Below are 20,718 nucleotides of genomic sequence, written 5' to 3' on the forward strand. Positions count from 1 at the left end.
GTCTCTGTGCATGACCACAAGGCCACACGTACAAGAATGTGATTGAACATCAAAAGAAAAGTGGACAAATAGATTTTGCTATATTTATAGGAAAGAAGAATTCTATAAAGAAATTGAAATGGTAGAATGAAGGGCAGGTTGATACAAACAAATCTCAAAAATATAGTGCTCAACGAAATACTCACTGATCTAAAGTTTGAAAACACGCCGACACATTGACGATAGAAATGCATGAAAGTGCAAAGACAAGCATGGTAATGCGAATTCATTTCTAGGAAGGAGGGCAGACAAATGGGACCGGAATCCACACCCACAGTGCCTGCGGCGTTCTATTAACATTCTGCAGGTGAAATGGTGAGAGAGCATATTTCGACAAAGCTAGTGGTGGGTATAAAGGTGTTTATTGCATTGTTCTCTATTATTTTGTCTATGCACAAAATATTCCATTTTTAAAAGTTGAGATTAAAGCTAAAATGAAAGATTTGTAAAGGTTAAGAAAAGAAAAATGAAACAAGGCAATAGTTAGCTCATGGGTCTTAGCACAACTGAATCCTGTACAGCTGAATACTGTAGCAAGTTCCTCTAGGTAGTTACTTCCCTGAGCTGACACTTCCCGTGCTGGCAGCATCTTCTGAACCATCACCCGCTCTGGGCTGAATGCAAAACAGTTTCCTGATTCACCAGTATCAGCCAAGGGACAAGACCACCAGGACAGACCTGGGTTACCTGGCCCAACTTGTTCAGAGAGAAAAGCTCTCAGCACTGAAGTGACTTTGCAATTCCCCACCCCCACAAGGGCAGTTTGGAGATGCCGAGAAGCCCAGAGAGGGCTGGTGGCCCCAGGGAGACCAGCTCCATCAGCATGTGCTCAGTGGTAAGGATGGGCCAGAGGCCGGGCACTCACCAGTGCACGTGTAAGGATCCAAGATGGCCTTGAGGGGGGTCCCTGTAGAAGAAGGGTCTGCGGTGATCGCAGTGCTGGCCCTCTGTGTTGTGCTGGCAGTTGTCACATACATTCCCGCTATGGCCGTCGCTCGCCACGTACGCAGTCATGTCGAAGTGGCAGCGGTCAGAGTGGCTGTTACAGCGACAAGCTAAGAGCCAAGAGATCACAAAGGTCCCCGGAATGAGCGAGCCAGGCTCCCCACACCATCGCCCACCTCCCCTCCTCCACTTTCTTCAGCCTTCTTACACCACATACACAAAGGCTTAAAATAGGTGCTTTCTCCTATTCTGATTCTGCTGGCATACTCTCTACAAAATGTGTCCCCATGGGGGAGGGTATAGCTCAGTGGTAGAGTGCATGCTTAGCATGCACGAGGTCCTGGGTTCAATCCCCAGCACCTCCATTAAAAATATAAATAATTAAATAAATAAACAATTCTAATTACCTCCCTCTACAAAAGAAAAAAAAAGTGTTCCCAAAACATTTAATATTTAGGGTTTGTTTTTTTTAAACAAACAAATATAAATCATTTGGGTGATCTAGAAACCCCAGACTGCAAGATTTTTGTTGTTGTTCAGTAAAGAATACTTTTACTGACTTAGGATTTGGAAATCTGGATTTTTCTCCAGATAAGATGTCAGCGCAGGGCCCAGCCAGCCTCTCCTTCTCCAGGGCAGAAGCGCTGGAAAGGGGCTGTCGGCCCTTTTCCTCTCCTCTGGGGCTCAGCCAGAGCAACAGAGGGAAAGCCACTGGAGGGATGTGTGTGTCTTCGTGGTAACGACGATGCTGTTGGTCTCGTTGGGTTTTCCCCTGTAAACAGCATCAGCTCAGGCCGAGGTTAGTTGGGGCTTTTCCGTAAGAGCTCATCTCATGACCTCTCACTCCCTCCAGTTCTGTTTTTCCCACGTCTGGGAAAAGAAGCTAGATCACAAGTTTGTTTGGAAGTTCATCAAAATCTGGAGGCAGCAAACATGACAAAAACCCCTCATAAGTTATTAGTGTAAATATTTTATAAAAAATACAATAGGTGGTCAAACTCCATCCTGGACCTCATTTCTCATTTTCTCTGACATCGGGGTTTAAGATCACATTCATTGAGTGTATGATTGTTCAGGAAGATAGTGGTGACCCCAGTACCAAACCTAGAGGTCACCCAATTCCTGGAGTAGCACCATCCCCACTGATATTACCATTCCATGGCTCTGAGTCCCTCTGGAGAGGGGCCACACAACATGCACATTGTCTTGTATTTTGAATTAATGGTAATTTTTGGTGTGCGGGTTTGAGAAGTCAATGATTCTCCAGTGAGAAATAATGGGAGATATTAGGAAGCACACAGTTGGGGCAGGAACCCACAGGTTCACCACCCGTGCTGCCTGCAGCCCCACAAAATCGAACAAAACATTCTCCACAATCAGAAAAAGCAGAGGTCATGTGAGGAGCTCAGAGAGGGAAACTCAGCCTATGCTGAGACCTGAGGTCCACCTACCTGTGCAAGCGTTGTCCCGGACGCCTGCAGCTGGCTGCCAAGGAGCATCCTGGAAGAAGTCTGTGCACCTCTCACAGTTCGGGACGTCTGTATTGTGCTGACAGACACACCAACTGTGGACCTGCAAGTGTGATAAACGTAAACAGCGCCAATAGAAGGCTTGTCTTTGATGAAACTGGGGTTCTTTCAATGGAAAATGACAGCAGGCCCTGGGGTCTCTCGGGGTTTTAGTTTCCCACTATGGTAGTTACCATACCAGCCTTGACTACCTTTTATTATGTGCTTAACTAGCTTTTAAAGTTTTTTTAAAACTTAAGATGTTCAAGTGGGGAGAGAGGGATAAATTGGGAGTTTAGGGTTGGTAGATACAAAATATTATGTACATTATAGAGAAACAACAAGGTCCTACTGTAAAGCACAGGGAACTATATTCAATGGCCTGTAATGAAAAAGAATACGTATATATATGTATAAATGAATCACTATGCTGTACACCAGAAACTACTACAAGATTGTAAATTAACCATATTTCAATTTAAAAAAAAGATGCTCAGTGAATATTTACAATAAATTTGGGGGCATTTCTGAATTCTAAATTCAGGGAACACGTTGCAGCCCTCAGTAAATGAGGGCCAGGAGGGGGAGTGAGTGTGTATGCGTGCATGTGTGTGGGGGTGTGTGTGTATGAGGTGGCTTAGGAACGCATCAGGAAAAAGAGGGAATTAGAAAACAAAGAAACTGGAGAAAGGTGTGTGATTCTCTCAGGTTTTCACAAAATGCCCTCAGTGTCCCAGTTCCAAGGGAGAAGTTCCATTTCCAATGACACACAGAGACAGTGGAGGGGGAAGATGTAATAGCCTCAACATCCAGCCCTGTCTATTCTGTTACGATCAATAATTTAAAATTATTTAGTTTTTTGTAGACACACTCCCACAACTCTGCCCCAAAATACAATTCTTCTACCACATCACTCTTGTCCCTGGAATAGAGATCTGCACTTAAGACAGAGTCATTCATAACGTAAGAATATTAGTCACTTGGAGTGATCATTTTGACAGCATCAGGTGTCACTCAAATGCCTTGGCACTGAGCCCAGGCTCACACAACAGACCTTCAACACATGTTTGCGAGACAATGCACGTGACACTATGGGTCCTCCCCACCGACTCTCCACTCCCTAAAAAACCAATCAGCAAAAGAGAGCAAGATAGGCTATCTCAAAATCATAAATTATAAATTCTGCTCATTAGTGCAATGACGCCTCTATTTGGCAGAACCCACAAGCACCTCTGTCCAGGAACTGGAGGCTCCCAGACAGGGTGATGGGCCAGGTTGAATGATACCTGCCCAGCACGAAGCTGGCACTTGGATCACAGAGTCTGATGTATGTCCAGCACCAGGACGGTGAAAGGAAGATAGGAAAGCCGACTGCTCTTTCGGGTTAGTAACTCACCATTCCGGAAGGGTTGAAAACATCTCCCCACACCTTCTGCATTGTGCCACATTCGCTAGCATGGCTGTTGCAAAATCAGCTTCCCTGAACCACCAGCTCATACAGAGCATAGCAGTATTTATTAAGGGCATTGTTTTGCCTCCTTCCCAGCAACGAATCCCCAAGGGTATGGAGTTTGGTAACGTTTATCCTCAGATTTGTTAATGTCATGAGGTCTAGAGAAAGGAAAATAATGAAAACAACGAATCAAGGGCATTTAGGTTGTATCCATTCAATGCGCCCTCCTTGACTGGCACCCCCTTAACGTCCCTACGGGATGCAAATGCAACGACGAGGAATCCTCTTGACGTGAAATTTTCAGAAAGGAATTGGTGTGAAAAATATAAAGCAATTCATACCTTGAATGTGGGGGCTGTAAGGGTCTTCTATCTCAAAGCTGGGATCCAAAACTTTTAAAACAACCTGTAAAACCAAAGTAGGGAAATTTAGAGTATTTTACCCTCTAAACATGCTTGTTAAATACGCTCTTAATGAAGAGATCCTGCCCTTACAAGAAGCTTGAGCCATTGCTTCGTGCCAGTTGCAGAGCACAGATTATCATTTCGGTTCTCATGTGAACAAAAGTACCAAGAATGAAAATGAAGGCTGTTGAACAGTCATTGTGGCTCTCTGTGCACAAGTGGTCCCCGGAGGCGGAAGTGGTGACAGCGCTGGTGAAAGCGCTCGTGGACTGGGTGGGGTGGAGGGACGGGGTTACGGCTCAGCAAGTTGTCGTCAATTCGTATTGGGCAGGGGATCCTCGGGCTGCCTCCTGCCACCGCTCCTCCTACTCCCCTTGATAAGGTAACACCCCCCCAAGCCCACTCCTCCCCTGACCGCCTGCCCATCACCAGCTCTGCTCTGAGGAAGTTCCCGGCAGATTCCACCGGGGTGGAGGCTTACAAACGTGGATATGAGACAACTAACCCAGGGACGTCACCAGCCCCTACGGCTCCCTTGCAAGGGTTCGAAACAGGCGCACCTTCTTCCGGAGCCCCCGGCCACGGCGCCCAGCCTGCGTTTCAGCCCTCACTCTCCTTCAACAGGGCACTCTTGTACAGGATTATCATTATTATTATTCCTATTTTTTATTTTTAAAATCCTTTATTCGACTGTAGACAGTTTTATTAGAATGTGTTTTGGATAAGATCATTTTGGGGTTTTTTTTGTTTTTTTTTTTTAATGAAGTATTTGTAATTTATCTGAACATGAGATGAATTCAGGACTCATTTCAATGTAGACAAGATCATCCTTAAAAAACCCAGCAGCTCATGTTCTATTCCAGTAGACCCCACTTCAATTGTTTTCATCTAAATTAACCGCATTAACCAAAAAAAAAAAAAAAAGTTTAATTTATAGCCAAGAAATCCAAAAAAGGAAACGCTACCTCACCACCAGTTGAGGGTTCAATATCTGAGTATCTGGAGTCACAGACAAGGTCTCCCACTAGCTGAGCCTAGCCAGATGCGATGTCAGGAAAGGAAGAAGCGCAGTCTTTGGCAAAATATCTCAGCACCCCTCAGGTGTGTCTGTAGTCCGCGGAGCGTTCAACCAACATGGCAGCAGGCCGAAAAGTCTATGAAAACAGTGAGCTACACTTGTCAGGCTTCACCAAAGTAGATTTTGTTACCCACTCCAGACTGAACACTTAAATTTTCTAATTCCATGATCTCAAACTTCATTTGTATCTTTAAAAAGTTTTTCTATAACGAATACACTGAAATCTCTTCATAGCAAGTTGGCAAGTATTATGAGAACATGCTTTGTCCCAGAATCAAACTCCATTTTAAAATTGTTTATGGCTGTGTGAATTATTAATTGAAGAAAGACAGCATACACATTTTTCAAAAGCTAATGTGGTTGATACTCCACAGCAATTGGCATGTGGTTTTCTTTGTCTAGAATGCTCTTCCTCTGGCAAACTCTTATACATCCTTCAAAACCTGGCATGTAGTTGACCCTGATTCCCCACAGCTGACTTAGCCTCATCAGTGAACTCCCCAGCTTTCTAACCACACCTATTCCTGCACTTGTCACTTTGCATTATAATTTCAAATTTATATCTATGTTTGTATCCATGACTAGATTGCGAGCTCTCTGAAGGCAGACTTGGTTTCTTTTTTTAATTTTTAAAAAACTTGTAATTTTATATTAATTTTTTATTACCAAAACCTAGCACCAGGCCTGACATCAAAATTAGAATATTGATGCATGAGTCAAGAATTCCTTACAGCATAGGATTTTCTCTGCCATCTAACCTCAGTAAAGATCCTATAAATTTTCTTCCTCTTTTGATCACAATTTTTCTGTATTTGCCTAAATAATTTCCAGTTCCTGCCCTTTTATTCCTTTAAATTATCTTTCTAGTTCTTATGGTCCCTGTCACACTGGTGCTTGGAGGTTTCCTTTTGCTTATCTTCCAAGTTTTTTTTGGTTTGGTTTCTTTTTTTTTTTTTTTTGGTTAACCATATAAATTATTAGTTAGTGAGGAGTGGGGTTTCTTGTGTTTCTTCACTCAAGAACAAAAACCCAGATGACAAAGCTTCAGCCTGGATTTAGACAGCTTTCTGTTCTCTGCAGGGAAGCAAGGAAGCAGAATTCCAGGGAAGCCAGGCATTTGGTAAGTAGATAAGGGGGCAGCAAACCTACACATCTGTACCTTAAAGGTCAGAACAAGGTGACTGAACTGAAATAACGCCTCTAGGTCCATCGGATGCTGACATGATCAAGACCTAAAGGAAAATCCAGAAAGAAGAAAATCAGTGATCTGAGAGATCCCTGTTTATCGTGCTAACCCCTCACTGTGACTTGTCTATAATAAAACCCTTTGAAATCACACAGCTGGTGATCAGCACTCTTGCCTAGGCTGTTGGAGAGGTTCTCCTACGCCGTCCATGCCCAGGAGGAGGTCTACGGGAGGGCGATACAGGTTTTCCCAATGGTGCCCACATCCGCGTTTTGGAGGCAACACACACGACCACTGCGTGGCAGTACTACAAACCACCGAGGGAGTTTTGGGACGTTCCCTATAGGTGGAAAGGGAGGGCTCATTTCCCTGACCTCAAATCTTGACTCCACATAAACGTGAGCCAGCAAGCCAGAGCACGGCAAGCATCAACACACCCTTTTCTTCCAACAGCTGCAAACAATTGTTTGAACTAGTTTTCTTGTCACTTAGCATATAACACAGCTTGGACCACTCCCCCGGGACTGAGGTTAGGGTTAGGTGGAAAGGGCTCCTCTGTGGCCACCAATCACGTACCTGTCCGATGGATGACACAGAGAAACAGCCTTGTACTATGCTTGTCCTCCATGATCTAACCTACCAGGATGGTTCCCACACTGCCCTCTCATGGTCTGGGGTCCTCTAAGGGAAACAGGTGGAGGCATCCAAGGAGAATAGAGGGATCGTAGCCCAAAGTGCAACATACAACACACGTGGCAAAGGGACTCACTCTGGGGGGGTTAAGGGTTCCGGACCGGTGCTGAGGAGGGCCCACTGAGAGTGAACCTGCTCCTTAAACACGCAAGGCCCAAGGCTGGGCGGGTAATAAGCCATCCCTGATCAGGTCCAAACTTCTGGTGGCAGCTGGGGAATAGGGACGGTCAGGGCCAGGGTGCGGTTCAATATCACAACTGTCTGTGAACAGAGAAGGGCACACATCCAGGAAGGAAAGAACTGGAGTCAGTAGCCAGCGAGCCGTTTAATTCAATTTTTATATTAAAGTCTTTGGCTTGTGGCAAGAAATGAAATGTCCTTTCTCTCTCCCCCTTCATATACTGAAGAAGGAAAAAGCACGCGGTGTGAACTCTCAGACTTCCCCTGGCATTATTATTTGTTTACATCTGTGTGTTTTATATTAGGCTTAATTTACCAACACTTCATAAACTTCCTTCTTCTTCTTTTTTTTGCAAAGAAGCAAAGGATGCAGCAATATTTTCTTCCCCTACATATAAAGAGTGAAACATTCTGAGTTACGTGCTTAAAAAATACTTTGATTTCTCGAGAGGAAAACAATCTTTCTTAAGATGAGAATTAAATTTGGTTCTTAGACAGTTTCAACTTCTTGGTGGATATTATTCCATTTCAGTATGACTCCTTGCTGTGATATGGCTAACGCCACACAGAGAGAAAGATGCCTTCTTAAAAATACGGAAAACAAACAATTGGAGAGGAACTAACTCGTACCGTTTTCAGATTGCCACCATGTCTTTTCTCGGTCTGGTTCAAAACTTGGAATTACATTCTCAGTGGTGTGGCTGCTGGAGTGGGAGCGAGGATCGTATGGAAACCTGGAGTCACAGATGAAGCATTTTTGTTCCCCCTGGAAAACACATCATTAAAATTAAAAATAAGGGATCGTCATTACTTATTGTTGATCTGAATTTAAAAACAAGCTGTACTTACTATATTTGTCACTCAATCTGGCTAAAAATAAAAAGCAGGGGAAATAACAGACATCAATTTTTCCATCAATAGGTGCTTAAATACAATAACAAAATTAAAATATGACCTCAAAATTGTATAAATGTATACACTTGGGGCAAAAATGCAAATTTATGCAGGATTAATCATTTTTCTCATGTAAGAGGCAGATGATCTGGAGGTTATTTTAAACCATAGAAAAATAATTAGGATATACTCTGGAGTTGGACTTGCTTCCTTTAGTTAAAAAAAATGAACAATTAGTATGAAATTAATGAAAACAACTGGCCACCATCCATCATCCTTTCTCTCTCAGACCTAATTTTTGGCATAAAAGCTTCCAGGACCAAAAACTTTACGTCACACATGTGGATTCTATAAAAGATTTTTCATTCAACTCACAACAGAGAGACCCACCCTCTTGTTTTGCAGACCAGAAGGTCTTAGTGACTTGGAACTAGTTTTGGTTGGCATGGATTTTCAACGGTTCTGACAGTCAAGATTGGCCTTCGAGTTTGCTTAACTTAATGTATCCACTTGTAGCTGTATTTGCTTAAAATCCCTAAGGAAATCACTGGGTTTCCAAAGGGCAGCCAGTGGTCTGCACGGTTGTTCCTGGCTAATACTTGTGGGACTCCAGAGGAGCAGTTTTGCAAAGCCTCCAGGAAGCTTATTACAACCCTCCATGCTGGAAACTGCCTACAGCAGCCAATGTGCTGGTAGGTACTCAGTGAACGCTGTGTGACTTTATGTCTGACCACGGCTTACAAGGGCCCACGTGATCTGACCAGGGCCACCTCTTTGCCTTTTCCTCTGTGTGTCTTCCCTTAGTTCACTCAGCTTAGCCATGTGTACTTCTTTCTCGTCCTCCAGCTCACCAAGGCCTCTCCAACTTCAAAGTCTTAACACAAGCTGTTCTCCACTCCCCCCGACAACCCTTCCACCAAATGATCTTCTCTCTTGCTTATTCCCTTCTCTCGGGTCTCAGCTTAAATGCCATCACCTCAGAGACTTCCTTTGACTCCTATCCAAAATACCATCACTGCTAGAGTGAGTGCTTAGCATGCATGAGGCCCTGGGTTCAATCCCCAGTACCTCCATTAACAATAACAAAAAAACCTAATCACCCCCCTCAAACATACCAAAAAAGTTTTTGAAAATAGGTCTTTCTTTAAAAAAGAAAAACAAAATAGCACCATCTCCCCACCCTCTGGACTTCTGCCTCTCTCCATCCCTTGCCCTGCTTTAGAATATTTTCTAAGTCTTTATCACTACTTGAGAGTATAGCATATATTTGTTGGATTACTATCGGTTTCCATCATCATGAGACAGGAGGGAAGGGGCAGGGTACAACCACTAAAAGAATGACACAGCCATTGAGAATAGGACATAAACTGGTTAGAACCAACTAGGCCCAAGATGGCAGAAGAGTTGACTTCCGGTAGACCTTGAGCCTCATTATACACTCATTGTGATACATTAGCATGCTAAATGACACACCCACAGGGGCCATGACAGTTCCCAGGCTGACCATAAAAGGTCAAAAAGTGGGCAGGAGCCCAGTTCCTGGAAATCCCTGCCCCTTCCCCACTACAGTTGGAATAATCCTCCCACTTGTTAGCCCATGAAATTACCCAGCCTATAGAAAATAATCATGCCCAGGCCTTGGGGCCACTCTCCCTTCTGAGACGGACTGCCTCCTGTCTATAGAATGTGTATCTCTCCACATAAACTTGCTTTCACTTTATTATGCCTCACTTTTGAATTCTTTCCTGCACGAGACAAGAACCTTCTCTCTGGTAACATTTAGACAATAAGCTGAATGAGGGCGAAGACTGTTTATGGCTGTACCCCCCTACCTAGAATAGCATCTGGCACATAGCAGATGCTCAATAAAATCTGTTGGACAAATGCATGATAATTTTAATGACTATTTCAGTCAGAATCTGTCAAAGTAAACCAGCCTTTCAAGAGATCTATATAATCTTTTTAGAATTACTGGCTACCATACACCTTATACTTGAAGAAAACCAAAATGCTCTTTGGAAATTAAGGAACAATGCAAGCTGGACCAATTCAGCGTATGAGGAGGTCTGCCCCAAACTTGTCCTAAAAGAGCAGCAGAAGTCCTATCGTTCCACTGAAAGATGGCAAGACTTCAAAGTATTTCCAATAATTCCATGGAAATCACTAGGGGAAATGTTGCACTTCAGGGCTTGTGCACCATTTTTCTTCTGTATCCATTTTTGAAGAACAGTCTTCGATGGGACTAGCTACAGAAGGTGCTTAGCTGCGGTGACTAGATGTGGGAGTCCCAATGTGGGGAGCACTCTGGGTCAATAACGGATTGAAGTTTCGGAAAAGAATGTCTCACTTGAGAGCTCTCTGTTAGGTAACAGATGAAAAAAAGTTATCCTCTATGCCGCACGAATGCTTACATAACTAGTGCTTGTAGCCCCACCTGTAACAATTTGTCAGCTAGAAGATATTTTGAGATTTTTTTACCCCCAGCTGTAAGATTTTTAAGATTTCTGCGATTCCCTAGACTAAAGAAACTCTAAAGTTTGAGTGGTTTCTATTCTTGGTATAACTTTGCAATACAGGAACATCAATTTCTAATTATTGTCGGCGTATATTGGCTCTCGACAACATAAGAAAATGCCTATGGTGTGAGGACAACATGGGAGATACCGGAGTTGGAAAATTTCTATTAGAGTCAGGAATGACTTCTTTGTCCAGAGGACCTGGACTTAGGGAAGCCACCTGAAGGGCCTTCCGTCCCACTTGACCCAGAGTTGAGCAGAACTCCTGCACTGTCATTTCCTTGCACATGTAGAGAATTTGCTTTCTTACACAAGTACTTTCCAAACTTAGACCAGTGCTAAGCACTCAGATATTGTCTCCATTTATTTATAATCATCCTCTTTTACTAGAAACCAATTAGAACACAAAGCCTTTCCCAGAGGTGTCCAGGAGTTGCCTTAAATGAACAATACGTGGAAAAGCCTGGGCCACGAACATTAGGCTTATGTCCAACTTCCTTCTTGCACATCCTCTCACTTAAGGGGTTGACGTAATTAATTGTCTCAGGCTTTTCAGCAGGTATGAGACTCAAATGACCTCAGATGCTTATTCCAGAGCACAGAGAAGGAAAAAAAAAAAAGAAACTGTAAAGCAACTGGTCCTTTTATAAAACTGGCTTTTAAGGGAACAAAAGACACAAAAATATGTTCACATGGGGATTTTATAGTCTTTAGACAAGACAATTTCCAAGTGGCATTAAGAGGCTGGCCTACAGTCAATTCCAAGTCTACACCCCCTCCATCTCCATCTGAAGCAGGACAATGAAAACTCATGTTCAGCATAATAGCCTTGTGGCCCTGAGGGAGCTTCCATCTTCAATGAACAAGTCAATTAAGTCCACTCCATGGGAGTCATGAAGGCAGCCAAGCAGAACAATACATTTCATAATAATTCTCCCAAAAGACTGAACCAAAAACAGGCTTTTCTATCTAATTCTAAAGGTAACAAGAAACAGATGAAGGTGCTCTTCCTTATTTTCTCATCAGTGAAGGTTTCCCACATATTGAACTGACTCACTTGTGTCTCAGATGTTCGAGAAGGTGTGCTGTCTCCTTTTTACTGTTGTCGTCACGGCCCTAGATGTATTTGGGAAAATTTACATCATGGATTAAATGACGTCCCAACAAGTGAACAAAGAACCAACCCACCTCGAGGTGGCTAAGGATGCAGTATTTCTGGGCCCCGTCCAGCCTGCAGGTAGGAGCCTCGAGCTGTGCGCTGTGACCCACCAGGAGATGGCCCATGGCGGGGCGACAGGCACGTCCACCGCAGTCATCTTGAGCTTCCGTGTAACTAAGCAACCCTTGAAAATGACAGAAACAGAACACAGGAGGCAGTCTAAGGGTAGCAGAAGGCTTAAAGAAGCAACTGGTTAAGTGGGAGAGTTCAGTCTGTGTATTTTTTTTAAATATTTTATTTGTTTATTATTTACTTTATTTTGGCAGGGGTGAGGGAGGTAATTAGGTTTAACATTTTTAGAGGAGGTACTGGGGATTGAACCCAGGACCTCATGTGTGCTAAGCACACACTCTACCACTTGAGTTACACCCTCCCTGCCAGTCTGTGTATTTTTAATACCAGTTCTGTGATCATTAAGACCTTGGTCGTGGATGCCCTTGGCGCCTTCAGCCGGATGGAAATCTCTTAGCCTGGGAGGTTATACCATCTGCATTCATGGCTCCACCCTGCCCAGCCTGTAGGTAATAACTGATGGATGCATATTTCACAGCCATTGCCTCAGGCTGGGATCCACTCTGTGGTACAATTTACGCTCAGAAGCTCTCCTGGTGGGAGGTTGAACCCTGCCTCCTGTAGGGATCTCAGCCTCCTTGGAGGACTTCCTCGATAAACCACTTGCACACCAATCCTCATCCCAGGCTCTGCTTCTGGGAAACCTGACCTGAGACAGCCTCCACTTACTGGGAATTCTCTATATGTCAGTTTAGGGCAAACGACGAAGACAAATGCACAGACACGAGGAAGGAGACTCCTAATCCTGCCTCGTGCACCTGTTGTTCCAACCTGGAGAAAATCAACTGGAGAATTTAAGAAATCCTCAGGAAATAACTTTCTCTTAAAATATGTAAATGTAATTGACCCCCTTTATAACCTGGATTGCTGGTTTCAGATATACCGTGGAACAAATCATGCCTCTTTGGGATAAAGGAAGGGAGAGACGGAGTTCCAGCCTGATGGCACATTTAGCCCTTGGTACCTGCTGCCCAGCAGATCTGTGGTGAAGGGTTTTGGTTGCAGGAGAGACAAGAGTATTGCAAAGACCACTTCATCTCAACTGTCACCTCAATTCTCTACTTTTCATGTGTAGCCTCTGAGGTAATATCCTTAAATCTCAGTTTAAAAATGATTTTAAAAGTGCTAATTGTTTTAAAAATGTTTATTTTTGAGTTAAGATAACTCTTAAATCTCTATATGTGAATGTGGGGTAGGTGGGGTAACCAGAACTATTTCTTGCCTGCATGATTTGCCTGCAGGGTTTACTCCATTATGTTCAAGTTACACATTTGTAACCCTTAACATAGTAATAGATTTGTTTATTGTTGGGAAGACTGAATAAAACAAAGTAGAATCTTAATAGGGATAAGTTCTAAAATTAATACACATAAAGCTAAATGCACATATAAAAATATAGTGAGTCCACTGTCATGTTTTATCGATGGCTATTTATAGAAATAGTTATACTTCCTTTAAAAGCATATTTGGACAGAACAGAAAATTCAATTAATTTAAATTCAATTAAAGGCTTAGAATTCTGTTTGATTCTCAAGGTCAAAATCTAGGCACCAGTTTTCTCTTGATTGCAACTGATAATTTTGCAGAAATAAAAAAGCCTCTGGATTGAAAGACATAGGACTTAGAATAGCTAATACAATTCTGAAAGTCACTCTACTTGACATGAGGCTTACTATACAGCTACAGTAAGCAACAGAGCACAGTGTGGGTGGGGGGCTATTCCATGGATTAATGGTACAGAGACTCCAGAAATAGACCCACACTAATATGCTCAATTGATTTTTGAGGTTCAAAGGCAACTCTGGAGGAAGAACAGCTTTTTCAACAAACAATGCTGGAGCAGTTGGACATCTACAGGCAAAAAAATTAACTGGAACCAAAACCTCAGACCTTACACAAATATTAATTAAAAAATGGATCATGGACTTAAAAGTAAAATATGAAACTATAAAGCTATCAAACTTCTATAACACATGGGGGAGCGGAATCTGGGGGACCTAAGGCTAGGCAAAGCATTTTCAGAATTGGCAACAAAAAGCATGACCCAGAAAAGGAAAAATTGGTAAATTGGACCTCATCAAAATTTAAAACTTTGTAAAGAGGTAAAAAGGCAAGCTATAGACTGGGAGAATATAACTGCAAATCACATATCTGACAAAGCTCCTGATCTAGAATATATGAAGAGTCCTGAAAACTCAACATTAAAATATGCATGTGTATGTATGACTGAAGCATTGTGCTGTACATCAGAAATTGACACAACATTGTAAACTGCACTTCAATAAAAAAGAATGCAAAACAAAAAAAACCGTGTTTGGCACAGAGTAAACACTCAATAAATGCTAGTTATTATTATTTTTTAAAATAAATGTTTAGGAGAAAAATTTCTGTAAAGACATCTGGGAGAGAGAAGTTTGACTATGTGAATTAGGATACTTCCAAGCACTAAAATTCTGTCATTCAATTATTTGATGCAAAAGTGGAAAAAAGAAAAACCTCAACATTAAAAAACCAATTCAATCAGAAAATGCCAACGGCCTGAACAGACAGCTCACTGAAGGGGAGGGACAGATGGCAAAGAAGAACCTCAAAGATGTTCAACAACATCATTAGCCATTAGAGAAATGCCACTCAAAGCCACAACAGCACTACATTCCTATCAGAATGGTTAAAAAAAATAGTGGTAACTCCAGATGCTGGGGAGAATGTGGAGAAACTGGATTACTCATACACTCTGGTAGGAATGTACAACGGAACAACCATCTGGGGAAAAGCATGGCAACTTCTTATAAGGCTAAATAATCATACAGCCCAGCCACTGCACTCTTAGGTAACTATCCCAGAGAAATTTAAATTTATATTCACACAAAACCCTGTAAGGCCTCTTTATTTATGATAGCGTCAAACTGGAAATAACCCAGATATCCTTCAATGGGTGAATGGTTAAGTAAAGTGTGGTACATCCACACCACACTGAAACCGAGCAGGACTCTATGGGGTGTTTCTGGGACAGACCCCTCCCCCATATCCTCTGCTGTAGCTTCTCTGAAGTACCCAGATAACAGTAACCAAAAAAAAAAAAGGCCTCCCTCATGCTAAAGCACATTCTAGCCTGACTCCTAAATGGCACAGTTTCTCTGGCCACAGGGGGATAGTACTCAGCAATAAAAAGGAGAATTTGTACCATTTTTAGATTCCACATATAAGTGATATCATATGGTATTTTTCTTTCTCTTTCTGGCTTTCTTCACTTAATATGACAATCTCTAGGTCCATCCATGTTGCTGCAAATGGAATTTTTTTTAATGGCGGAATAGTATTCCATATATACCACAACTTCTTTATCTAATCATCTGTTGATGGACATTTAGGTTGCTTTCATAACTTGACACACATGAACTTACTTACAGAACAGACACAGAAAACAAACTTATGGTTACCAGGGAGGAGAAGGCATGGGGGTGGAGGGACAAATTGGAAGTTTGGGATTTGCAGATACTAACTACTATATATAAAATAAATAAGGTCCTACTGTCCAGCACAGGGAACTATATTCAATACCTTGTAATAGTCTATAATGAAAAAGAATATGAAAGGAATATATGTTTATAAATGAATCACTATGCTGTACACCAGAAATTAACACAACATTGTAAACTGACTATACTTCAATAAAAAAAGGAGCAAATCATGGATATGCAACACTGTGGATGAATCTGAAAGGAATTACACTAAGTAAAGACAATCTCAAAAGGTTATATACCGCATAATTCCATTTCTTGAATGACAAAATTAGAGATGGAGAATAGATTTGTGGTTGCCAGGGGTGAGAAAGGCAGGGAGGTGGGTGTGGGTATAAAGAGGATCTTTTTAGGTGATGAAACTGTTCTGTATCTTAACTGTATCTGTTCTATATAAAATTGCATAGAATTAAATACACACACACAAATGAATGCACGTACAACTGGTGAAATCTGAATAAGGTTAATGGACTATTTCAATGTCAGTTTCCTGGTTGTGATGTTGTACTGCAGTCATGCAAGATGTTACCATTGGGGGAAACTGGGGGAAATGGGATCTTGCTGCCTCATTTCTTACAACCACATGAAAACCTGCAATGATCTCAAAACAAAAAAAAATTTTTTAACCCAACCAATTCTCTCTCCCCTCAAAATCACTCCATCAGCCTCTGAAGGGTGAATTACGTAAATCCCACACTCTAAAATAATACACACAGGACCTGTTCCAGCTGCTCTTATAGACTTTTCCCTTGAGATGTGAAAATTTACGCCATGTCCTGATTTCAGCAGATGGGTGGGAGAGATAGGCCTAAAATGAAAAATAATTACCGTACTGTGGAATAAGCTTGGTTTCACCTCAGTTTTTTCAGTGGTAAAATTACAAAGAATTTTTCTCATAGACTTGTTTTGCATTTGATGGGTAACTTTCCTTCAGCCTGTCCCACCCCTGAATACAGCCTATTGAAAATACGTTCATTCTCTTGTATACACGTTGCCCACACCTATTCTATTAATCTGGTCATTTCATGATTATGGTCAGGCATTAAACATACACAGATCATAGTTCTACAGCTAAGAATATGATACATCATGTCTCTTTCCCGCCAGGTTACCAAAAGCCAGTTTGAATAGGCGAATTTTTCATCTTCAATCTCACTGCAAAGATTATTTCACTAAAACAAACACATTTCTTTCTCTTTCTTTGAGATGTGGTTAGGTCCCTCATACACTTTTTTTGTACATATATATTTTTATTGAAGTATAGTCATTTTACAATGTGTCAATTTCTGATGTACAGCATAATGCTTCAGTCATACATGAACATACATATAGTCCTTTTCATATTCTTTTTCATTATAAGTCACTACAAGATATTGAATATAGTTCCCTGAGCTATACAGTATAAACTTGTTATTTATCTATTTTATATATATTAGTATCTGCAAAACTTTTTTAGTTTGCTGTATAATAAATAATCCTCGCTTGGTTAACATGGATTTTTCTTTTTATTCACCCAACAATCCAAACCCAGACCTCCTTTTATTCCCTAGAATTGGTATCTAGGATAAATAGCTGATGTGAAGTCTGGACTCCAACAGACGGAAGCTTTTTCAAAAAGGCCAGGTATAAAATCTCTGCTAATGCTACATGCAAATTAGCTCAGACTTCCCTTCTAGGGATTTCTTCTTTTCGACAAGTTCCATCCTGAATTCTCTTATTGGAGTTATTGCCTTAGAGATTGAACATGTTTTTATAACCTGACTTGGCCAAACTTGTTTTCATCAGATGTGTACTTTTCAGAAAAGAAAGTATTCTGGGGCTTAGGGAAATTCAACTATTATTTGTGTAATGTTCTAAGGGCAAATATGAACTTCTGATCTAAAATACTTGGCAAAAAGTGGCTGAAAATATTAAGTAGTTAAAGCTTTCTGCCTGGACAGATGCAGCAATATCCTTCCTGGATTAAAGCTTCCACTGCCAGGTAATCACATTAGCAATAGGTGGGAACTGATTCAGAGAATAAATGTTTTCTGTCTTTAGAAAATCGATGTATGGCTCAACAAATGACATCCATACAACTTGAGGATAGGGTCTTATTTAAAATGAATTTAGGAAAGCGAGTCATTTAAAGAAAATATACAGTAAATTTTCTGTAAGGTCAAGGGTCATTTTGTAGATATAACCATTATTATATATGATCTCTCAGTAATTTTGTATATTGTTCTAATTTTCTTAAACACATGTGATGTTTTCATATACTTTAGTTTTTGGAGGGGAGGTAATTAGGTTTATTTATTTACTTATTTATTTTAGAGGAGGTGCTGGGGATTGAACCCAGGATCTCATGCATGCTGAGCATGAGATTTACCATTTGAGCTATACTCTCCCCTCTGATGTTTTCATATCCTTTAGAGTTCACTTCAGAGTTTAGAGGCTGTAAAACACACACACACACACACACACACACACACATTTAGTTACACACATTATTCATCATGAGTGAGAAAATGTGTAAAGAATGCACATTGTACATAGTTCCCCAAACCTGGGGCCAAGGCACATTTTATGAGTCTTTTCCCTTATCTTCCTCGGTCAGAATGCAAGACAGACGGTTTAAATAGGCTTTGGTCTTCATATAAATGCCTGTGGCCGCACTATAAACCAGAACATGCCCACGCTGCTATGCGGGGTTAAGCTGGTTGGGAGTGAGACCTTAGGCAACTCTGTAAGCAGCTCTTTGCAGGAAACAACCCTCAGCAGGGAGCTCCTTTTGTCTTATCGCTTTAGCAAAGCTATACTGTAACTAACCTTAAACCAGGCACCCACACCCTCTGGCCCTAGCACACCTTTCAAATCTTTTGATCACATAATACCTTGCCTAACATGTTGTTCTTTCCTAGATCAAAGAGGTAAAAGTGGAAAATAAGCAATTAACAGATGACCAGATCTCTTCCCTAACTTCCCCTTCAGTCCTCTTGCGAACTAAGTGTGTGAACAAGACAGCATCTAAGGAAAAATCACAAGAAGCTGACAAGCCTGCACGAGAAACCTGCATGTAGTGGAAGGGGCAACAACTCTGACCATCCCTCCTCCACCCCCTCTCCAGGATCCATGGAGATTACTTCCCTTTTTCCCTTTAAAACTTTCATATCTGAGCAGAAACTTGGGAGATGGTGTTTAGGGGACACCGAGCCTACCATCTCCCCAGATTGCCGGCATTCTGATTAAAAGCAACTTTCCTTTCCACCAACACTTGCCTCTCTCCGAGTACTGAATTCTGAGCAGTGAGCAGCCGGACTGAGTTCAGTAACACCCTAGAGATTTGGGTTAGAGCAGGGTCAAGTTTAGGTTAGGAAATCCAGGATTGGCTGTACTGAGACCTTTTCTGCTTGATCTAATTTAGTGCTGAAGATCTTCCCTCCAGAGAGAGGTCCGTCCTGATTCTCTGAGACTCGGTGGAGGGGTTTAGAACTTCGGCAAGATGTGAGTAAGTTATCCTTTCTATGGAAAGGCTGGGAGAAACTGCCGTGATCAGAAGTGGTTGCTCCTGATTTTGGATACTGATTTAGCCCCAGAGAGAACACCCAAGGCAGATGTAGATTAAAACAACTCTTCTCTGACCCTCCGAGACCAGATCTAAGCTTCCTACTCCAGGAGTGGGGGCTGCAGCATACGAAGTCTCCACTGCCACCAGCTCCACTGCCTCTGAGGCAGAAAAATCTCAGCAGAGAACAAATGAGCATTTACCATCTCAAGCTGTTCCTTGTTTCTCCAGGAGCAGCCAGTCTAACTGGGAATTTGCCTCAGGGTTTGGGAATTGTAAAGTTAAACAGAGGAGATTCTTCAAGTCTGCTGCCATGAAGAAATTCAGCATGAATCTTTGAAGATTCTAAGCAATTTAGTTAGCACTCACCCAAAGCAGGGCTGTTAGAGATACAGAAATGTCAGGATCAAAGAGAGTAATTGTTGGAAAGAGCTTCTTTATGACTAATGTAAATTATTCTCAGCTTATTAAAGACCGCGCAGTTGTGGAGAATTTGGCCTTTTAGCTCAGAGCTGCTGGTTATTCAGAAGAGGGAATTTTGCTTATAAATTCATGAGACCACATAACTGGGACAAGTGCTACATTCAAAGCAGAGCTATCTTTAAAAATTAAATTGCATGATATTTGTAAATGAAGAATCTGAAAGTATTCTGCTTTTTTTTAGTGTCTTACTTTACTTCTTTATCTGCTGCTGATAATAGTTCTTCAAAGAGTGATAGAAAGAGTTATGGGTTCCTGTTTGGAACCTTCTAGTTGCTTGACACAATTATACAACAGAAGAGCCATGCAAATGTGTATTAATATAGAAAAAAGAGGTGGATTTGTTTAAAACCTATTTCTACTAAATCTTTCAGAACAATGCAATACAAGCAGACAATGGATTTTGACAATACTCACCAAGGTACAAAAAAAAGGTCAGTTGATATTGCATTCTTTCATCAGGAAATGATGAAATTCAATTCAGCTAGGTTAAAAAAAAAAGACGTTAAAGTCAGTCACTGATAGAATGAATAATTGCCATCAATTTTAAATGCCTTGAAAATTTGATGGTTTTTATGCTTGAGGGACACAAAACATCTACAGTGGTCAATTCCTTAAAATATAAAGAGTGTACAGAATTTTTACAAATATTTGTTTTCTATTTTTTGAAGTCACAGAATGTAATAGTTAATCTTTGTCCATTTTTATTTAGAAAAATACTGAAGAATTATCTTCGAGCGATAATAAAAGTCATGATACAAAGAAGTAAATTCCAAGAATAAGTCACCGGGGCTCAAGAAGGACTTGCCCCCAAAGAAGAGGAGGAGGAGCTAGAAAAAGATCCGGTGCCCTGGAATGGACACAATTCTCTTAGTAATAACCGCTTACGGATTATCACCGGTTTCACAGTGAGGACAAGAAGGACAGAACCGCAGAGCTTAACAATCATTCCCCTGGCTGCTGAGGGCCTCCACTTAGATCAGCAG

General features: G+C 41.5%; 1 protein-coding gene across 1 annotated transcript in view; it reads right to left on the minus strand.

Annotated features, from left to right (window-relative positions):
• Positions 1-20,183, minus strand: part of LAMB4 (laminin subunit beta 4) — an 89,929-nt gene extending 69,746 nt beyond the window's left edge. The window contains 11 exon segments of the mRNA XM_064487697.1: positions 905-941; positions 943-1,094; positions 2,436-2,556; positions 3,889-4,103; positions 4,287-4,350; positions 5,315-5,503; positions 6,587-6,636; positions 6,639-6,659; positions 8,117-8,252; positions 12,085-12,239; positions 20,150-20,183. Of these exon segments, the coding sequence (XP_064343767.1) occupies positions 905-941; positions 943-1,094; positions 2,436-2,556; positions 3,889-4,103; positions 4,287-4,350; positions 5,315-5,503; positions 6,587-6,636; positions 6,639-6,659; positions 8,117-8,252; positions 12,085-12,239; positions 20,150-20,183 (1,174 nt within the window).
• Between the last annotated feature and the right edge of the window lie 535 nt (positions 20,184-20,718).

The sequence above is a fragment of the Camelus dromedarius genome, chromosome 7 (genome assembly GCF_036321535.1).
Source record: "Camelus dromedarius isolate mCamDro1 chromosome 7, mCamDro1.pat, whole genome shotgun sequence".
NCBI classification, from domain to species: Eukaryota; Metazoa; Chordata; class Mammalia; order Artiodactyla; family Camelidae; genus Camelus; species Camelus dromedarius.